Consider the following 18,631-nt stretch of genomic DNA (forward strand, 5'->3'; position numbering starts at 1 on the left):
ACTAAAACATATTTTTGTTGATAATAGTTGCGCCACGAATCGATAGAATTGCATTTAAAGATCTAACCATAAGTGCTGGTCAAAAGATATTTTACGATGTTCCTGTTATTGGTGAACCTCCACCGGAAATCACTTGGAATATTAATGGCAAAACAATGCCCGCTGAAGGTGATACACATCACAAAATTGAAACCGAAGATTATAATACCAAATTAACGGCAAGAAATGCAACAAGAGGCGATTCTGGTGTTTATACCATTACTGCGATTAATAGCTCTGGTAGAGATACAGTCACTGTACAAGTGACGGTCACGGATAAACCTACACCACCTGAAGGACCATTAGATGTGAAAGATGTTCATAAAGAAGGATGTAAACTAAGCTGGAAAAAACCAAAAGACGATGGTGGATTGCCTCTCGAAGGATATCTTGTTGAAAAAATGGACACTGATTCTGGATTATGGGTGCCCATCGGTAAAACTAAAGGCACCAATATGGATGTAAACGGACTAGTACCTGGAAAAGAATACAAATTCCGTGTATCTGCTGTCAACAAAGAAGGCGAATCTGAACCATTGGAAACATTGAAACCAATCATTGCTAAAAATCCATTCGATGAACCAGGTCAAACGGGAAAACCACAGGTTACTGATTGGGATAAAGATCATGCTGATCTACAATGGGAACCACCAAAAGAAGATGGTGGCGCTCCTGTCGAGAAATATATCATTGAAAAACGTGACAAACATGGTGATTGGGAGAAAGCGGCAGAAGTTCCAGGTGGTGCAAATTCTGCCACCGTTGAAGATTTGATTGAAGGACATTCATACGAATTCCGTGTAAAAGCTGTGAATAAAGCAGGACCAGGTGAACCATCCGAACCATCTGATATGATTGTGGCTAAACCACGTCGTCTTCCACCGAAAATTGATCGTACCAATCTACAAAAGATTAAATTAAAAGCAGGTCAAGCGTTTAACTTTGACGTAAACGTTAGTGGTGAACCTGCTCCCGATACTGAATGGCGATTGAGAGATCAAACGGTGAAAAGTGTTGGCAATGTCAAAGTACAACATGAACCATACAATACAAAACTTAATGTTCGACAAGCAACACGAGCTCAATCAGGTATCTTTACTGTGAAAGCTACCAATAAATATGGTGAAGATGAAGCTCAAGTTGAAGTTATTGTATTGGATCGTCCCTCACCTCCTGGCGGACCTCTTCGTATTGAAGATGTTCACGCTGAAGGCGCTACACTTAAATGGCGTCCACCCGAAGATGACGGTGGCTTACCAATCGATCATTATGTTGTGGAAAAAATGGATCCAACTACCGGTATTTGGACACCGGCTGCTGAAACTATTGGTGCAGAAACAACAGCCGATGTCAAAGGTCTCACACCAGGAAAGAAATACAAATTCCGTGTCAAAGCAGTCAATCGACAAGGAGATTCTGATCCATTGTATTCTGACAAAGATATTATCGCCAAAAATCCGTTTGATCCACCTGGACAACCAGGTAAACCAGAAATTGCTGATTATGATACAGATTTTGTTCAATTGAAATGGAAGAAACCAGAAAACGATGGTGGTGCTCCTATTACCGGTTACATCATTGAAAAGAAAGATAAATATAGTAACGATTGGACACCAGCGGCAGAAATCGAAGGCGATGTAACCACCGGTCGTGTTAACGATCTAATTGAAGGCCAACAATATGAATTCCGTGTTCGTGCCGTAAACAAAGGCGGTCAAGGTGAACCATCAGATTCCACTGGACCACACATTGCTCGACCAAAGAATGCACCACCAAAGATTGATAGAAATTATATGCGCGATATTCGTGTTAAAGCCGGTAAAAATGTTGAATTGGAAGTGCCGATTTCTGGTGAACCACCACCAAACAAAAAATGGACTGTTGATGGAATGCCCGCGCCTGATCGTTGGGTGATCACTAACGAAGATTATAAAACACATTTATCGATCAAGAATGCTGAACGTAAAGATAGCGGTCAATTGATGTTGACTGCCACCAATATTAACGGCACAGATACGGCTACCATCACATTGACTGTATTGGATGTACCTGGAGCACCAGAATCAATGCGTATCAATAATGTGACCAAAGATGGTTGTTTCGTTTCATGGCAACCTCCAAAAGATGATGGTGGTTCAGATATTCAACACTATGTAGTGGAAAAAAGAGACATGGAAACAGGTCGTTGGACGATGGCTGGTGAATCAACATCGCCCAGTCTTCGTGTTGATAAATTGATCGAAGGTCATGAATATTCATTCAGAGTGAAAGCTGTAAATCGTGAAGGCGAATCTCCATGGCTAACTGGAAAAGAATCGATCATCGCTAAGAATCCATTCGATGTGGCATCCAAACCACAGGCACCACAGGTTGTCGATGTTGATGCCGATCATGTAGATTTAGAATTCAGACCACCTCGTAATGATGGAGGCACACCAATCACAGAATACATTATCGAAAAGAAACCAAAGAAATCACCATTTTGGCAAGAAGCAGTTCGTGTGGCTGCACCTCCAAAACCAAAAGCTGGTGATGATGGCGAAGCTGCTGCCAATGTACCAATACGAACAACGGTTCCTGATCTGATCGAAGGTGAAGAATATGAATTCCGAGTAGTTGCAGTGAATAAAGCCGGTCCCAGTGATCCAAGTGATCCATCAGAAGCGGTGGTTTGTCGTCCAACCAAAGTACCGCCATCGATCGATCTAGGAGCTATGAAAGATATTTATGTGAGAGTTGGACGAGCAATCAATTTTACCGTACCTTATAAAGGAACACCATGTCCAACAGCTACCTGGACCATTAAAGGCAAAGATGTTGTTGCTGGTGCTGATAAGCGTGTTGAATGTGAAAATATGGCTGCATCAGCTATTATCAACATTACAAATTCGGTTCGTGAAGATTCTGGTCAATACAAATTAACTTTGAAGAATCCGTATGGTGAATGTTTTGCTTCGGCCAAAGTTACCGTATTGGATCGGCCATCACCACCAGAAGGTCCATTGGAAATTAGTGAAGTTACAAAAGAATCCTGTAAACTTAAATGGCGTGTACCAAAAGATGATGGTGGTTCACAAATCATTCGATATATTTTGGAAAAAATGGACATTTCACGTGGTTCATGGACAGAATGTGGTACAAGTTCTGATTTGACATTCAAAGTAACAAAATTGGTGCATAAAAAACAATATCAATTCCGTGTGATAGCTGTCAATGAGATTGGTGAATCTGAACCATTGGAAGGATCGGATATTATAACGGCTAAAAATCAATTTGATGTTGCAGAACAACCTGGAAGGCCATTGGTAAAAGATTGGGGTCCAAATCATGTGGATTTAGAATGGAAAGCTCCAATTGATGATGGTGGTTGTCCAATTACTGGCTATTTGATTCAGAAAAAAGAGAAAAACAGTCCATTCTGGACCAAAGCTACTACGGTGCAAGGAAATCAAACTAAAGCTACAGTTCCTGATCTTCGTGAAGGTGCTGATTATGAATTCCGTGTGATTGCATTGAATAAAGCTGGTGAATCTGAACCAAGTGAACCTAGCGATATGGTCACATGTAAACATCGTAATCTTGCACCGAAAATTCTTACACCATTAAAAGAGATTCGAATGAAACATGGTCAAAAATTAGAGGTAACCATAGATTTTGTCGGTGCACCACCACCTGAAGTTCAATGGATTAATTCAAAGACCGGCAAACCGATTGAATCGGATGCAAGATTAACAATTTCGAATTCAGATGACAAAACCGTTTTGAGCATTGTCGATACAAAACGTGATGATAGTGGTGAATATAAACTTAAATTGACCAATGTAAATGGTAGTTGTGAAGGTGTATTGCCCATTGTCATTATGGATAAACCATCACCACCAGAAGGACCATTAGAAGTGATGAATGTTGATAAAGATAATATGGACCTGAAATGGCGACCACCTAAAGATGATGGAGGATGTCCACTGGTTGGATATGTGATTGAGAAACGTGATAAAACGGCTGGTGGTCACTGGGTTCCTGCCTTGATTAATGTTCCAGCTACAGCTACCCATGCTAATGTACCAAAATTGATTGAAGGTCATGAATATGAATTCCGTATTATGGCCGAGAATTCACAAGGTTTATCAGAACCATTAAAAACTGATAGACCGATCAAAGCGAAAGCTCAATTTACTGTACCTGATCGTCCTGGACAACCGGAACTGGTGGATTCGGATAGAACATTCATAACAATCAAATGGGCACCACCACGTTCAGATGGTGGATCACCCATTACTGGTTATGATGTTGAACGTCGTGATATTAAATCTGGTCGTTGGATTAAAGTCAATAAATTCCCGGTGGTTGGAGAACGTACCTATACTGATGATACAGTTACTGATGGTCATATTTATGAATATCGAGTTGTGGCCATTAATCGTGTTGGACCAAGTGAACCAAGTGCGCCATCAAAACAATTGGTTGCAAAACCATTGAAAGAAGCACCTCGATTAGATTTAGATGGTTTGAGAGGCAAAACAATTCGTGTACGTGCAGGTGATCCATTGGAAATTGTCATTCCAATGAACGGTGCACCTACGCCCACTGTTGAATGGCAGATCAATGGACAGCCAATGAAACCGACAAACCGTATTGAAACAAAAACCAAAGATGAATTAACATGGCTCAAGATTCCAGTCTCGCAACGAACCGATTCTGGAACCTATAAAATTATTGCCAAAAATCCCTATGGTGAAGATTCAGCCAACATTGAAGTTTTGGTCTATTCAGCTCCATCACCACCTCGTGGACCATTGGAACATTCAAACATTACAGCTCAATCAGTACAATTGTCTTGGCGAAAACCAGAAGACGATGGTGGTGCTGAAATAATTGGCTATTCAATGGAAAAATGTGTGTTTGGTAGTGATGTATGGCTACCAGCTGGTTATTCATCGTCGACTACATTCACTGTAAAAAATCTAGATGAAGGCAAACAATACAAATTCCGTGTTCGAGCCGAGAACATGCATGGTATATCTGAACCATTGGAAAGTGCCAAACCTATAACAGCGAAAAATCAATTCGACACTCCAGATGCTCCTGGTCAACCACAAATTCTTGATTATGGACCTTCATTTGCTCAACTCAAATGGACAGCTCCATTATCGGATGGTGGACGTCCAATCCAAGGTTATATTGTTGAGAAACGAGAAAAAAATCAAACCGATTGGACTGCAGTCAATATGAATCCGACACCTGGCACAGAATTCACAGTGAACAATTTGACCGAAGGTCGATCCTATGAATTTCGTGTTATTGCTGTGAATGAAGGTGGCAAAGGTAAACCATCGAAACCATCTGCTATGATGACTGCAAAAGAAAGGAAATATCCACCCGAAGCTCCTGATATGCCACGTGTTGACAAAATTACCAAAGATTCTGTCACGTTGACTTGGCGAAAACCATTCAATGATGGTGGATCAAAAATCACTGGTTACATTGTTCAAAAACGACCGAAAAATGGCAAAGATTGGGAGAATGCAACCAAATATCCATGTCCAGATACACGATTCACTGTACCGAATCTAACCGAAGGTGATGAATATGAATTCCGTATTATCGCCGTGAATGATCAAGGTGAATCACCACCAAGTAAACCTTGTCCAATGGTTCGTGTGGAAGAACAACCAAACAAACCTTGTATTGATGTTGGCGCCGTCAAAGATATCACCGTCAAAGCTGGCCAAGATTTTACCATCGATGTTCCGTTCACTGGTTTTCCACGTCCAACAGCAACATGGTCTAGTAATGATATTGAAATTCTTGATACTGATTCTCGTTTCACATTTGGGTTGACCGATACGAATGCTACATTGGCATGTAAGAATGCTAAACGAGAATATACTGGTAAATATACGATCATGTTGAAGAATCCATCTGGTTTCGATACTTGTACCTGTAATGTTAAAGTTTTGGATCGTCCTAAACCGCCAACAAATTTCTTCTGTGAAGAAGTAGATGGAGAATCATTGACATTAAAATGGTCACCACCAAAAGATGATGGTGGATCTGAAGTTACAAATTATGTTCTCGAAAAACGTGAAGCTGGTACATCAACATGGACTAAAGTTAGCAGTTTTGTTCATGGAACTGCATTCCGTGTCAAAAATCTTACTATTGGTCGTGCCTATGATTTCCGTGTTGCTGCCGAAAATCAATATGGATTGTCTGATTTCACTGTCACTGATGAACCGATAACAGCTCGATATGCTTTTTCGACGCCATCAGCACCTGGTGCACCAAGAGCTGTGGACACTACACCCGATTCAATAACATTGACATGGACTCGGCCAAGAAATGATGGTGGATCACCAATTACTGGTTATGTGCTTGAAAAACGTAAAGTTGGTGATACACAATGGGCCAAAGCAACCGGTGCTATTAATCAGGTGAATGAAACAACATTCAAAGTCCATGGTTTGAAAGCCAATGAAGAGTATGAATTCCGTGTGGCCGCTGTCAATCTAGCTGGACGTGGTGATTATAGTGAAGCAAGTGAACGTATCACTGCCCGTTATCCACCATCACCACCACGAATTAATGCCGATTTCCGTTTGAAAGATATTGTTGTGCGTGCTGGTGAAACATTCCAGCTAACCGTTCCCATCATTGGATCGCCAACACCAACAGCTGAATGGTTTATGAATGAAAAACTTATTCAACCAGATGATCGAATGTATTCAGAAGTGAATGCAGAATTTACCGTATTGTTGAACAAAAAAGCCAAACGTGAAGACACTGGTCGATATACGATCAAATTAACAAATTCAGAAGGAAGCGATTCAGCATCGTGTCGTGTGTTGGTTGTCGATGTTCCTGGCCCACCACAAGGTCCATTGGAAATGTCCGATGTTACACCCGAATCATTATCTATTCGATGGTCACCTCCATTGGATGATGGTGGTTCACCAATTACCAACTACATACTTGAACGTCAAGATCAGGCTGGCAGTAAACAATGGATTCGATGCAGTGCTTTCATTCGTAACTGTCATTTCGAAGTGATGGGCTTAGAAGCCAATCATCTTTATCATTTTCGTGTTCGAGCTGAAAATCAATATGGTGCTGGTGAAGCTATTCAAACCGATAAACCGGTGAAAGCTTGCTTCCCATTCACGGTGCCTGATCCACCAGGAAAACCAAACGTAATGGATACAGATCGAAATAAAGTTCGTCTTTCATGGGAAAGACCACTCAAAGATGGTGGATCCAAGATTCAAGGCTATACCGTTGAATATATGGATCCAATCGATGGACGATGGATGACAGCCAATATTGAACTGATCAAAGGAACCACCTATACAGTCACCGGTTTGATTAACGATCGTGAATATGAATTCCGTGTGAAAGCGAAAAATGCAGCTGGTTATTCGAAACCAAGTCCTAGTTCCGGTTTGATTTCGATGAAAGGCAAAATTGGGGTACCATCAGCACCCCGTGATTTACGTGTTGTGAAAGTTGGACGAAATTATGTCGATCTAAAGTGGGAACCACCACGATCAGAAGGTGGATCCAGAATTACTGGTTATCTCGTCGAACGAAAAGAAGTGGGTGGTTCACATTGGTACAAAGTTAACGAATATGGTGCTCTCGACTGTCAATACACTGTGCTCAATTTACCTGAACATTCGGAATACGAATTCCGTGTATCGGCCATCAATGCGGCCGGAACATCTGAACCAGTATACACTACGGCTCCTGTGAAGATTCAAGAATTTGCTGAAGGTGCTAAACCGGAATTCGTTCGTAAATTGATCAATAAAAGTACGAATCTACATACAGAAGTTACCTTTGAATGTGAAGCTACTGGTAAACCATTACCTACAGCTCGTTGGTTTAAAAATGGTCGTGAAATTGTTGGTGGTCGTTACAAAACATACGAAACAGACGAAGGTGTTTTCAAATTAGTGATTATGGATGTTCAAGAAGGTGATGAAGGTGAATATACATGTGAAGCTATGAATGCATTTGGTTCGGTTCGAACGATGGCACCATTAAAATTGGCTGAAGCACCAGAAATACTTCGATGTCCAAATGAAATCAGTCTCGTTGAAAGTGATAATGGAAAAATCAAATTATTCTTCTCAGGCACAGTCCCTGTCGATGTTGTGCTGACTAAAGGTGGTCAAACATTGGCTGAAGATGATGGCCATCTTAAATATGTTGTATTTGACGATTATGCCATCATCTATGTTCGTGATGTGAAAAAAAGCGACGAAGGACAATACACAATTCAAGTGAAGAATGATTCAGGTTCAGCATCAGCTTCATTCCGTGTGCTGGTTACTGGGTTACCTGATCCACCGACCGGACCATTGGAAGTGGGTGAAATCAACAGAAATTCTGTGACTATATCATGGCGACCGCCCAAGAATGATGGTGGCAAAAAGGTGACACATTATATTGTTGAACGTAAAGAAGCAACATTGAACACCTGGATAACGGCCAGTAGCTGTGTGAAAGAAACACATTTCACATTGCAAGGTTTGAATGAAGGTGGCGAATATCTATTTAGAGTGTTTGCCGTCAACGAGAATGGTCAATCCAGACAAGCATTGGAAGGTGATTCACCTGTTGTGCCTAAATTACCGTTCAATCGGCCATCACCGCCTGGCGTTCCAGAAGTTACATCAGTTGGTGGTGATTTTGTCAATCTTAGTTGGACTAAACCAGAATCGGATGGCGGTTCAAGAATTCAAGGTTATGTGGTTGAACGCCGAGAAACTGGATCTACACATTGGCAACGTTGTAATGTGGCACTATGTCATGCAACTCAAATCAATATTGCCAATCTTATTGAAGATCGTGAATACGAATTTAGAGTGTCTGCCGTAAACGAAGCTGGCCAATCAGAACCATCTTCTAATACACGACCAGTACGTGTAAAAGATCCTGATCAGGCAGTTCCACCGGAATTCGTTGAACCATTGCGTACAGTTATGGCCATTGAGAATCGATCGGCAGAATTCCGTTGCACAGTGACTGGTGTACCTAAACCAACCATCACCTGGTATAAAGGAGTTCGTGAATTGTTTGATGGTGGTAAATTTACCATGTTAAGAGATGGTGAAAGTTACATCTTACGAATTGATAATGTTTATGGTGAAGATGCCGATGAATATTGTTGCAAAGCAAGCAACAAAGCAGGAACACGTACTTCTCGAGCAGAATTAATCATAAAAACGGCTCCCAAATTGCATGTACCACCTAGATTCCGTGAAGCAGCATGTTTTGAACGTGGTGAAAATGTTCAGATCAAAATTCCATTCACTGGTTATCCTAAACCGAAAATTCGTTGGACTAAAGATGGTGAAGAAATCGAGAAAGGTGATCATTTCGATTTGATTGTTCAGGATCGACATGCTATTCTAGTCATTCGTAATACATCCAAAGAAGATAATGGTCCATATACGATTACAGCTGAAAACGAACTTGGTATCGATACGGCAGTCATCAATGTAATGATATCCGATCGACCGGATCCACCAAGATTCCCGATCATTGAAAATGTCGGTGATGATTCCGTTACATTAACATGGAAAGCACCATTGTGGAATGGTGGCTCACAAATTACCAACTATGTGATTGAAAAACGAGAAGCTGGTATGACAAGCTGGGTGAAAGCTGCTACTACTCGATTCCAGGTTTTTATTAAAAAAAAATAAATCAAAAATAAATTAAACTAATATTTTATTTCTCAATTCCAGGTACATCAAATCACCAACCTTAGCTCGGGTAAAGAATATGAATTCCGTGTTTTTGCTGAAAATGTTTACGGTCGATCTGAACCATCGGAAACAACACAAAAAGTAGCCGTAAAAGGAGAAAAGAAACGTCAGAAACGAACACCATGGGAATTGGATGCTCAAGGCAATAAGATTCATGGTCGTGGTGATCGACAATCGAATTATGATCAATTTGTTTCGGATTATGATTCAACAATGGCTTTCCCAGTGGAAATCAAAACCAACGAATCGGTCTATGATTATTATGAAATTCTTGAAGAGATTGGTGTCGGTGCATTCGGTGTTGTACATCGTTGTCGTGAAAAGAAAACCGGTCGAATATTCGCTGCCAAATTCATACCGGTATCACATCCATTAGAGAAATCAATCATACGAAAAGAGATTGATATAATGAATCAATTACATCATGTTAAATTGATTCGTTTGAATGATGCATTCGAAGAGGACGATGAAATGGTATTGATCTATGAATTTATGTCTGGTGGTGAACTATTCGAACGAATCACTGATGATAATTATACGATGACTGAAGCTGAAGCGGCCAATTATATGCGACAAATCATCGAAGGTATCAAACATATGCACGAAAAGAACATCATTCATTTGGACATTAAACCGGAAAATATTATGTGCCAAAAACGTAACAGTAATCTGGTGAAGATTATCGATTTTGGTTTGGCCACCAAACTTGATCCACATGAAATGGTTAAAATTTCTACTGGAACTGCTGAATTTGCTGCACCTGAAATTGTCGATAGAGAAGCTGTTGGAACTTATACGGACATGTGGGCCTGTGGTGTGTTGACCTATGTCCTGTTGAGTGGATTGACACCGTTTGCAGGTGACAATGATATCGAAACTTTGAAGAATATTAAGGCTTGCCATTGGGAATTTGATCCCGATGCATTCAAAAACATTTCGGAAGAGGGCAAAGATTTCATTCGTCATTTGTTGACGAAAGAAAAAGAAAAACGTATGACTGCACATGAATGTCTGGAACATCCTTGGCTCAAACAACTAGAGATACCGCATACGGATGCTATTTCTGGTCGTAAATATCAGGATATTCGTGATCGAACCAGAGCTAAATATCCATCTTGGGACAGAGCATTGGTACCGTTGGGTCATATTGCCAATTATAGTTCGTTACGTAAACTTCAGGATGAGAAATACAAATTGCATGATTTGTTCTTGGATCGTCGTGAAATGTTGCCACGTTTCGTGCTTAAACCACAATCAACAATTGCCTATGAAGGTCAATCGGCTAAATTCTTCTGTCGTGTGATTGCTGCAGCACCACCAACATTGAGTTGGTATCGCGAAGGCATGGAACTACGACAATCAGTGAAATTCATGAAACGATATGCCGAAAGTGATTATACATTTGTCATCAATCGTTGTAAACTAGAAGATCGTGGTGAATACATTATTCGTGCTGAAAATCATTATGGATCACGAGAAGAGCCTGTATTTTTGAATGTTTTACCATTACCTAAAGAGGAATATAAATTGCCAACAGAATCGGAACCAAGACGTCGACGACAAGAAGCGCCTAAAATGTGGCTTGATGAACCATGTGATTCTGGACCACATTTCACTTTCTTTCTTCGTACACGTATCATTCAGATGGGTATCGGTGTTCGTCTTTTATGTTGTTTGACCGGTAAACCATGGCCACAGATTAAATGGCTCAAAGATGGTCGAGAATTGCATAAATCTGAATACACAATGAAATCTGCAGATGGTGTTGTCACATTGGATATTGTATCGTGTCGTATGGAAGATGCCGGTAAATATACATGTATCGCAAGCAATTCACTTGGAACAGCCGAAACATCTTGTGCTATCGTTGTTGAACCTAAACGAATTATATCACCATCACCATGTCTATCACCAAGAGCAGGAACTCCGATACCTGGTCTGTCCAGTTCTGTCATGTCACCACTAGAAGCCTATTACAAAGAAGGTGGTGCATCAACCACCATCCGTAATTCGATGCGTGAAGCACGTGCATCCAGCATGTATACAAGTCGTCGTAAAGATTCATTGACAAGTACAGTGACAGATTATTCCGGTGGATCATCAAGTACCACATACCGAAACACTACTTATCAACATCAATCTTCCTATACGGGAACATCATCCACATTACGAGATCGCCATGTGTCGACAAGAACATCATCATATGATAAACACGATAGTCTTTCGAGATTACGATCACAATCACCTTCGTATCAATACCATTCAACGATCAGTAGTAGCCGTGTACGTTCACCCATCCGTTCATCATATCTGAGTGGACGACAATCACCATCACTGCCAACCAGTTATATGCCACCATCAAGTACATCGTATCGATCATCAACACCAGCCACAAGTCGATTACCAAGCTCATCATCCACCGGTACACGATTTACTAGCGGAACCTCATCACGTCCACGGAAATCAGTTTCCAAAATTGATAGTAAGTTTTTATTATTATTTACAATCAATTATTGTTTATTAATTGAATCTATCCATTTTGAAGATGTTTTTAGTGAACCATCATTCGTGACAAAACTATCCGATCGTTCGATTGGTGATGGTGAACAATTAAAATTACAATTACAGGTGAAAGGCGAACCTGAACCAAAGATTGAATGGTTCAAAGATGGACGTCGTATTCAATCATCGGATGTAGTCGATCTGAAATATCGTAGCGGAACGGCCACATTGATTATCGAAGAAGCATTCCCCGAAGATGAGGGTCGTTACGAATGTGTGGCCACAAATTCTGAAGGCAAATCCACAACCAAATGTTTTATCACAATCAAACGTAAGTTTTGTTTTTTTTTTATTCATTCAATCAACAAACATTAACATTTCATCGCTTGAATAATAGCAATGGACAAAGCAAAAACGGCGAAACCAGTCTCAGCAACTGCCAAAAAAGCTCCAAGAATCGTCAGTCATATTCAATCAATAACTGTAAATGATGGACAATCAGCATCGCTAAGATGTACAATCAAATGTAAGTGAATGATGATTTCAGTAATTTCAGAATTTGTAATCTTATCTTTTGACTAAAAAAACATAGCTGAATCGCCTTTCGATGTGATATGGTTACACAACAGTAAAGAAGTGAAAAAGAGTAACGATTTTAATTATCGTCAAGTGGGCGATGATTTTATACTCGAAATAGCCGAATGTCTGCCCGAAGATTCTGGTATCTATACATGCGAAGCATTCAACGATGCTGGTGAAACATTCTCCACCGGAACCATTCTTGTCAAAGGTATATATTTGTCATTGTCGATTCTATAATCTATCATCTCATTATATACACAGTATCAGGTGACAATAATCAAGGATGCGGTATCATCGAATTTCCACGTTCAATAACCGGAACGATTAATAGTAAAGCATCGTTTACGATCGAAACCGATTCCGATGTTGATAAAGGTATGTTTCATTTAATGAATATAATGAATAGAATGATATATGCATTTTTTTTTATCTTTTCATTATCAATTAGTCGAATGGTTACATGATTCTAGACCGATTGATAGCGATTTACAGACACAATCCACATCGAATAGGCAATTCAAATTGACAGTGTCAAGTATACGAGAAAAAGATGTTGGCCAATATACTGTACGATTGACGAATAAAAAAGGTGCAACAACAACATTGGCATTCGCTTTGGTCATTATTAAAGAATAAATTATTAATTAATTAATAATTCACAACTCAAATCTTCAAAGCAAACAAATTTTTTTTTACTGAAAATTCAATCAAATCAAATCAAATCAAATTATTATATAGATTAATTAAGGCACACACACACACACACGCTAATAATAATGGACAAAATCTAACTTATTGTTATTCTTATATATCGATATTTTAACATTTAAGAAAGGCACACACTCACACACACACGCACTCATATAAATTATTATTATTCTTGAAATATATAGAATTTTATTTATCAAAAAAAAAAAAAAAATGATTCTGATTCTGTGTGAGTACGTTATTTTTGAACAATATGATATTCAGTGTTTTAGATGGATAAAAAAAAATAATAATATTGTTGTGCTGATGATGTGATGATGAGATGAGATGTGTGATAGTCTGATTTTCCATGGAATAAGTTTACAACAATCGTGTTTTGGCAATAATAATCGTAATTAAAGTTTTTCATCAAATTCTGCATCGAATGCTTGATTAGAATAATCATTGGTTGGTGATGGTTTCTGTATAACCAATGTTGGTAATGTATGTTGATTTGCTCCATTTGTTTTTGTTGTTGCTGTATTCATCTGTTGTTGATGTTGGTGTTGATTTTGTTGTTGTTGTTGTTGTTCCAATGTATGTAAATCATCACGGCTTAAATGTTCAACAATAGCTGAACCAAAAGCATCGCCCAAAACATTAATGGGCGTACGAATACGATCGACTAGCCAATCAATGATAAAAACTAATGAAATATCCTCTGGAGGCAATCCTAATGCATTCAATACGATCACCATTGTAATAAGGCCAGCCTGAAAAAAAAATATTAAACAACATTTGAATCAACATTAAATGATATTTAATAAATCGATCAATCAATCAATCAATCATCTATGTAAGTATTTGAATGAATGAATGAATGAATGAATAATGTTTTCCTTGTTCCCTGTCATCATCATCATCATCATCATCGTCATCGTCATTATTATTATCAAAATGTCAAATGTTCCATTTACCTGTGGTATGCCAGCTGCACCAACTGAAGCTGCTGTAGCCGTTATGCTTACAATGAGAACACGGGCAAAATCCATGTCAACTTCACGTGATTGAGCAATAAATATGGCTGCCACCGCTTCATAAAGAGCTGTACCATCCATATTGATTGTCGCTCCAATTGGAGCGACAAAACGAACTACATTACGATTTATTTTATTCTTCTCTTCCAAACATGCTATACTTGATGGTAATGTTGCCGTACTGGATGCTGTACCGAATGCTGTCAACAATGCTTCACCTTGATTCAAAACAAATCTATAAGGATTTTTACGGACTATCAAATAATATATTCCTGGTAGTATGAGCAATCCATGTACCAATATGCCCAATATAACGGTAAAGGTGAAAAAACCAACCGAACGAAATAACTGTCCAGCATCTTCAACGGCAATAATACGAGGTAGAATAAGAAAAGCAACACCAATCGGTGTAGCTTTGATCACCTGATTTGTCACCTGTAATGTCATTTCACTAAGATCATTGAAAATGTCTAACAGTAATGGTCGTCCTAATCGAGCCAATTTACCAACAAATATTCCAGATACTACAGACAATGTGACCAGGCCAAGAACATTGATACCATTCGAATGACTGGATTTAATGTTCCATTTACTCAAATCGGTTTCATTTGGCATTGATTTTGGTGCAACCAAATTGGTAGCATATTGTGAGAAAGTTGTTTGTACCACATTGTCCGGAATCAGATTTCTGATCAGATCTAAAACAGTATCCGGTGTGGTAATCTTACGTGATATTGTTGGTGCTTCACCAATGGTGGCTTGTTCCACTTTACCAGAACCAGGATGTAATGTAAGTACAAGAAAGATGCCCAAAGAAATTGCTATGGCAGTTGTACCACCATAATATATTAATGCACGTTTACCGATTTTACCAGAAATTTTTGAATCCAGTGAACCAAGTGCCGAAACCAAACTGGATACAATCAACGGTATGGTTAAACATTTGAGTGCACGAAGAAAAAGTTCACCAGGAAATTCTAAATACATTAATTGACGTTCAGTCCATCGATGTGTAGAACTAGCACGTACAATAATTCCTATAATGATGGCAGCTATAACACCAAAACAGGTACATAATGGTAATAAATTTTCCTTTACCAAGGTACGTATTTTTTCTTGTCTGGTTTGTCGTGTCATTTTTTTTTTTTTTGATTGATTGATCATTGACCAATGTTTAATTATCACAAAATACACAAAATATCAAAAATTCAATTAATAACCAATCGATGATGACGATTCAGGCGATTCAATCGACAACAATACAACACTCAAATTAAAAATGTCAATTTGAATTTTTTTTTCAAGTTTCTATGTCGAAAAATGTCATTGCCAAATTTTTAAATGAAATAAAAAACAAAATATCACAGGGAAAAATCATTTAACAATAATTTCCCACCTCAAAACATGTAACGTATACACTTGAATATAATGAATGTCAACGATCTAATAATAATAACGATTAGTAGAAAAAAAAACAAAGCGGATTTCCGGAATTCTGGTTGGATCCTGATGAAATTCGGATTGGTGGAGGAGGAAATGAACACGAAGCAAAAATGTACAAAAAGGCAAAGAATATTGTGGTGGTGGTTGGGGTGACACACTACTTGTTGTTGTTGGTGTTGGTGATGGTGATGGTGGTGGTTCGATGTTGATGAATTCGATTGTGCTATATTTATATCAAATGAAAAAAAAAAATATATTCGTTATCTCAATATCTATCTATACTGATCAATCAAATCACTAGTTTTGATTCGATTCGATTCGATTCGATATATATGTGACTTGTTTGTGTTTGTAAAGAGCATCATCATCATCATCATCATCATCAATGATGCATGATGCTTGTGCAATGGATTCAATATATGTCTTGACTTGTTTTTTTTTTTGCTTTTTTATTTCATTGCATTTCTATCTTTTTCTCTTTTTCTCTATGCATGTATGCATTATCTTCTCTTTTGTGGTAATGTATGTATATTCATATGAATCACGAATATATATATGAATTATCCATCACCATGTAGATTTTTTTGAATGTAGTTGTTTGAATCAAATTTGTATTTGTATTTTTTTTTTTAATTTTTCGTTGTATGCTAAATAGCTATAGTTAACATTGATAATAATTTTTTTTTCTCTTTCTTCTTCTTTTTTTTCCCCAGAGATATATATTCGCAAACTGTTAATGAAATCAACAACAGCAACAGCGTTTACCACGAATGGGAAAAACTAGAGAGAGCCAATAATTTGACATTCATCATGATACACACACGCATGAAAATATAAACAAGATTTTTGTTTCCATACACACACTATATCGAATTCATTATCAACTATATAATCATATCACGTGCAAAAAAAAACGAACACAAAAATTCATTTTTGTGTTTTTTCCCACTTACCTGAAAAAAAAACAATTGAAGAGAGATCAGTTATCAATGGCAATCATCATCATCATCATCAGAGCTAACTAAACAAAACAAAACAAAATGCTCAAATCAAACTGGAATTAAACTGATGATTCTTGTGTGTTTATATATAAAAATATCCAATTGTATATAAATGGACGATGATGATGATGGTGATTGCAATCCAAAACAACGGCGAAAACGATGATTGCAATCCAAAACAACAACCACAACAACAACAACGACGACGACGACGACGATGGTAACAATTATCAATGAATGTAAAAATAAAAAAAAAATTCTACAAATATGCTACTCTTCTCTTTTCTTTTCTTATTTGTATACACAACAGACACTATCGAAATGATGATGGTGATGGCTACTTGTTTTATTGTTCAAATAGAGCTACTACAACACCATCAACGATGATCAATGTTGTTTTTTTTTTATTTGAAATCCTGTTTTGAAATTTTTTTTTATGTTTTGTTTTGTTTTTTATTGATTGAAACAAACAAAAAAACAAGTCCAATGTAGAGTATGTCAGTGTTAACAAAAAATCAAGATCAGTGTATAGTGATTTGATTCAATTGAATGGCATAGAAAAAGAAATTTTTTTTTTTTTTTGTAATGACCATCAACCAAATCTATCAATTTATAAAACAGATTGAAAAAATGGATCGGATTTAAAAAAAAGAAAAGAAATCAAAGAGTTAACCCAAATCATCATGTTCATTATCAAGGATGGTCATTGATTGATTGTAATTGCTTACATTTTAAAATTTCAACTGATCAACGGAACAAGATTATTATTCATTAATAAATCGAATAAATGAAATGGATTTCAATGTAATCGAAATTGAATTTATCATCGATGATGATGATGATGGTGATGAGATTTCAAAGTTCATACATTTTTTTTTCTGGCGCAATCTTATTCAATCGATCGATATAATTTTTCTCTCTGTGTGTGTGTGCGTGTGTGTGTGTTTTTATTGATTGACATCATACATTTGCAATATCGGGTGAAATATGATCCAATCGTTCGATCCAATTGAAGCAAATCAAATAATGAAAAAAAAAGAAAGTAACTTGATGGATTCGAATATTTTTATTTATTTATTTTTTTTTTTTTTTTTTTGTGTGTGGTCACGTGAAACCACATGATTTGGCCCAATTTGTTCAAGAACACTTTTTTTTGTAAAAATATGATTTTTTTTTATTATTGCAATAATACAACAACAAATGTCAATATTTTGATATTGGTTTTATTGATGATCATGATATGATAATGATGATGATGATTATCATCATATCATTAGCCAATTGAATCCAATTGGATAAGATATCTTAGTAATTCGATACAACTTGGTCGGCAAATTTTCACTTAACCAAAATTGATTTCTTCAATATGGCAGCGTTTCACATTCGAAATTAATTGCCACTTTTCATCATCATCATCATCAATCGATCCTATGATCAATACTAATTGTGATTAAAATGTATTTATGGCGGAAATCAACAAAGCACTAAAAAAAAAAAATTATTATGATCAATCAAAATGATGATGTGATTCAAAGTACAACAAAACAGAAATAAAAAAATCCATTTG

At 37.6% G+C, this 18,631-nt stretch overlaps 3 protein-coding genes and 1 long non-coding RNA gene across 4 annotated transcripts in view; 2 read left to right on the top strand and 2 right to left on the bottom strand.

Annotated features, from left to right (window-relative positions):
- Positions 1–13,644, top strand: part of bt (projectin protein bent) — a 32,771-nt gene extending 19,127 nt beyond the window's left edge. The window contains 7 exon segments of the mRNA XM_075734156.1: positions 28–9,728; positions 9,792–12,294; positions 12,358–12,645; positions 12,712–12,840; positions 12,907–13,104; positions 13,158–13,271; positions 13,345–13,644. Of these exon segments, the coding sequence (XP_075590271.1) occupies positions 28–9,728; positions 9,792–12,294; positions 12,358–12,645; positions 12,712–12,840; positions 12,907–13,104; positions 13,158–13,271; positions 13,345–13,532 (13,121 nt within the window). The 3' untranslated portion in view covers positions 13,533–13,644.
- LOC124497448 (uncharacterized) overlaps positions 5,575–18,631 on the bottom strand; it is a 50,364-nt gene continuing 37,307 nt past the window's right edge. Inside the window, exon 3 of the mRNA XM_075734192.1 lies at positions 5,575–5,585. The gene's annotated coding sequence lies outside the window, so the exon portion shown is untranslated. The remainder of the gene's footprint in view (positions 5,586–18,631) is intronic.
- On the bottom strand, positions 13,771–17,260 carry LOC124497847 (excitatory amino acid transporter 3). Its single transcript, XM_047061524.2, has 3 exons — positions 17,017–17,260; positions 14,561–16,286; positions 13,771–14,356 (listed from the first exon to the last, which is right to left on the bottom strand). The coding sequence occupies exons 2-3, from the start codon at positions 15,782–15,784 to the stop codon at positions 14,000–14,002; spliced, it is 1,581 nt and encodes a 526-aa protein (XP_046917480.2). The 5' UTR covers positions 15,785–16,286; positions 17,017–17,260; the 3' UTR covers positions 13,771–13,999.
- LOC142597813 (uncharacterized) lies at positions 16,777–18,272 on the top strand. The gene is made up of 2 exons (XR_012832425.1): positions 16,777–17,284; positions 17,375–18,272. It is a non-coding gene; the product is annotated as an uncharacterized LOC142597813 (long non-coding RNA).

This window comes from Dermatophagoides farinae, chromosome 9, assembly GCF_024713945.1.
Source record: "Dermatophagoides farinae isolate YC_2012a chromosome 9, ASM2471394v1, whole genome shotgun sequence".
NCBI lineage: Eukaryota > Metazoa > Arthropoda > Arachnida > Sarcoptiformes > Pyroglyphidae > Dermatophagoides > Dermatophagoides farinae.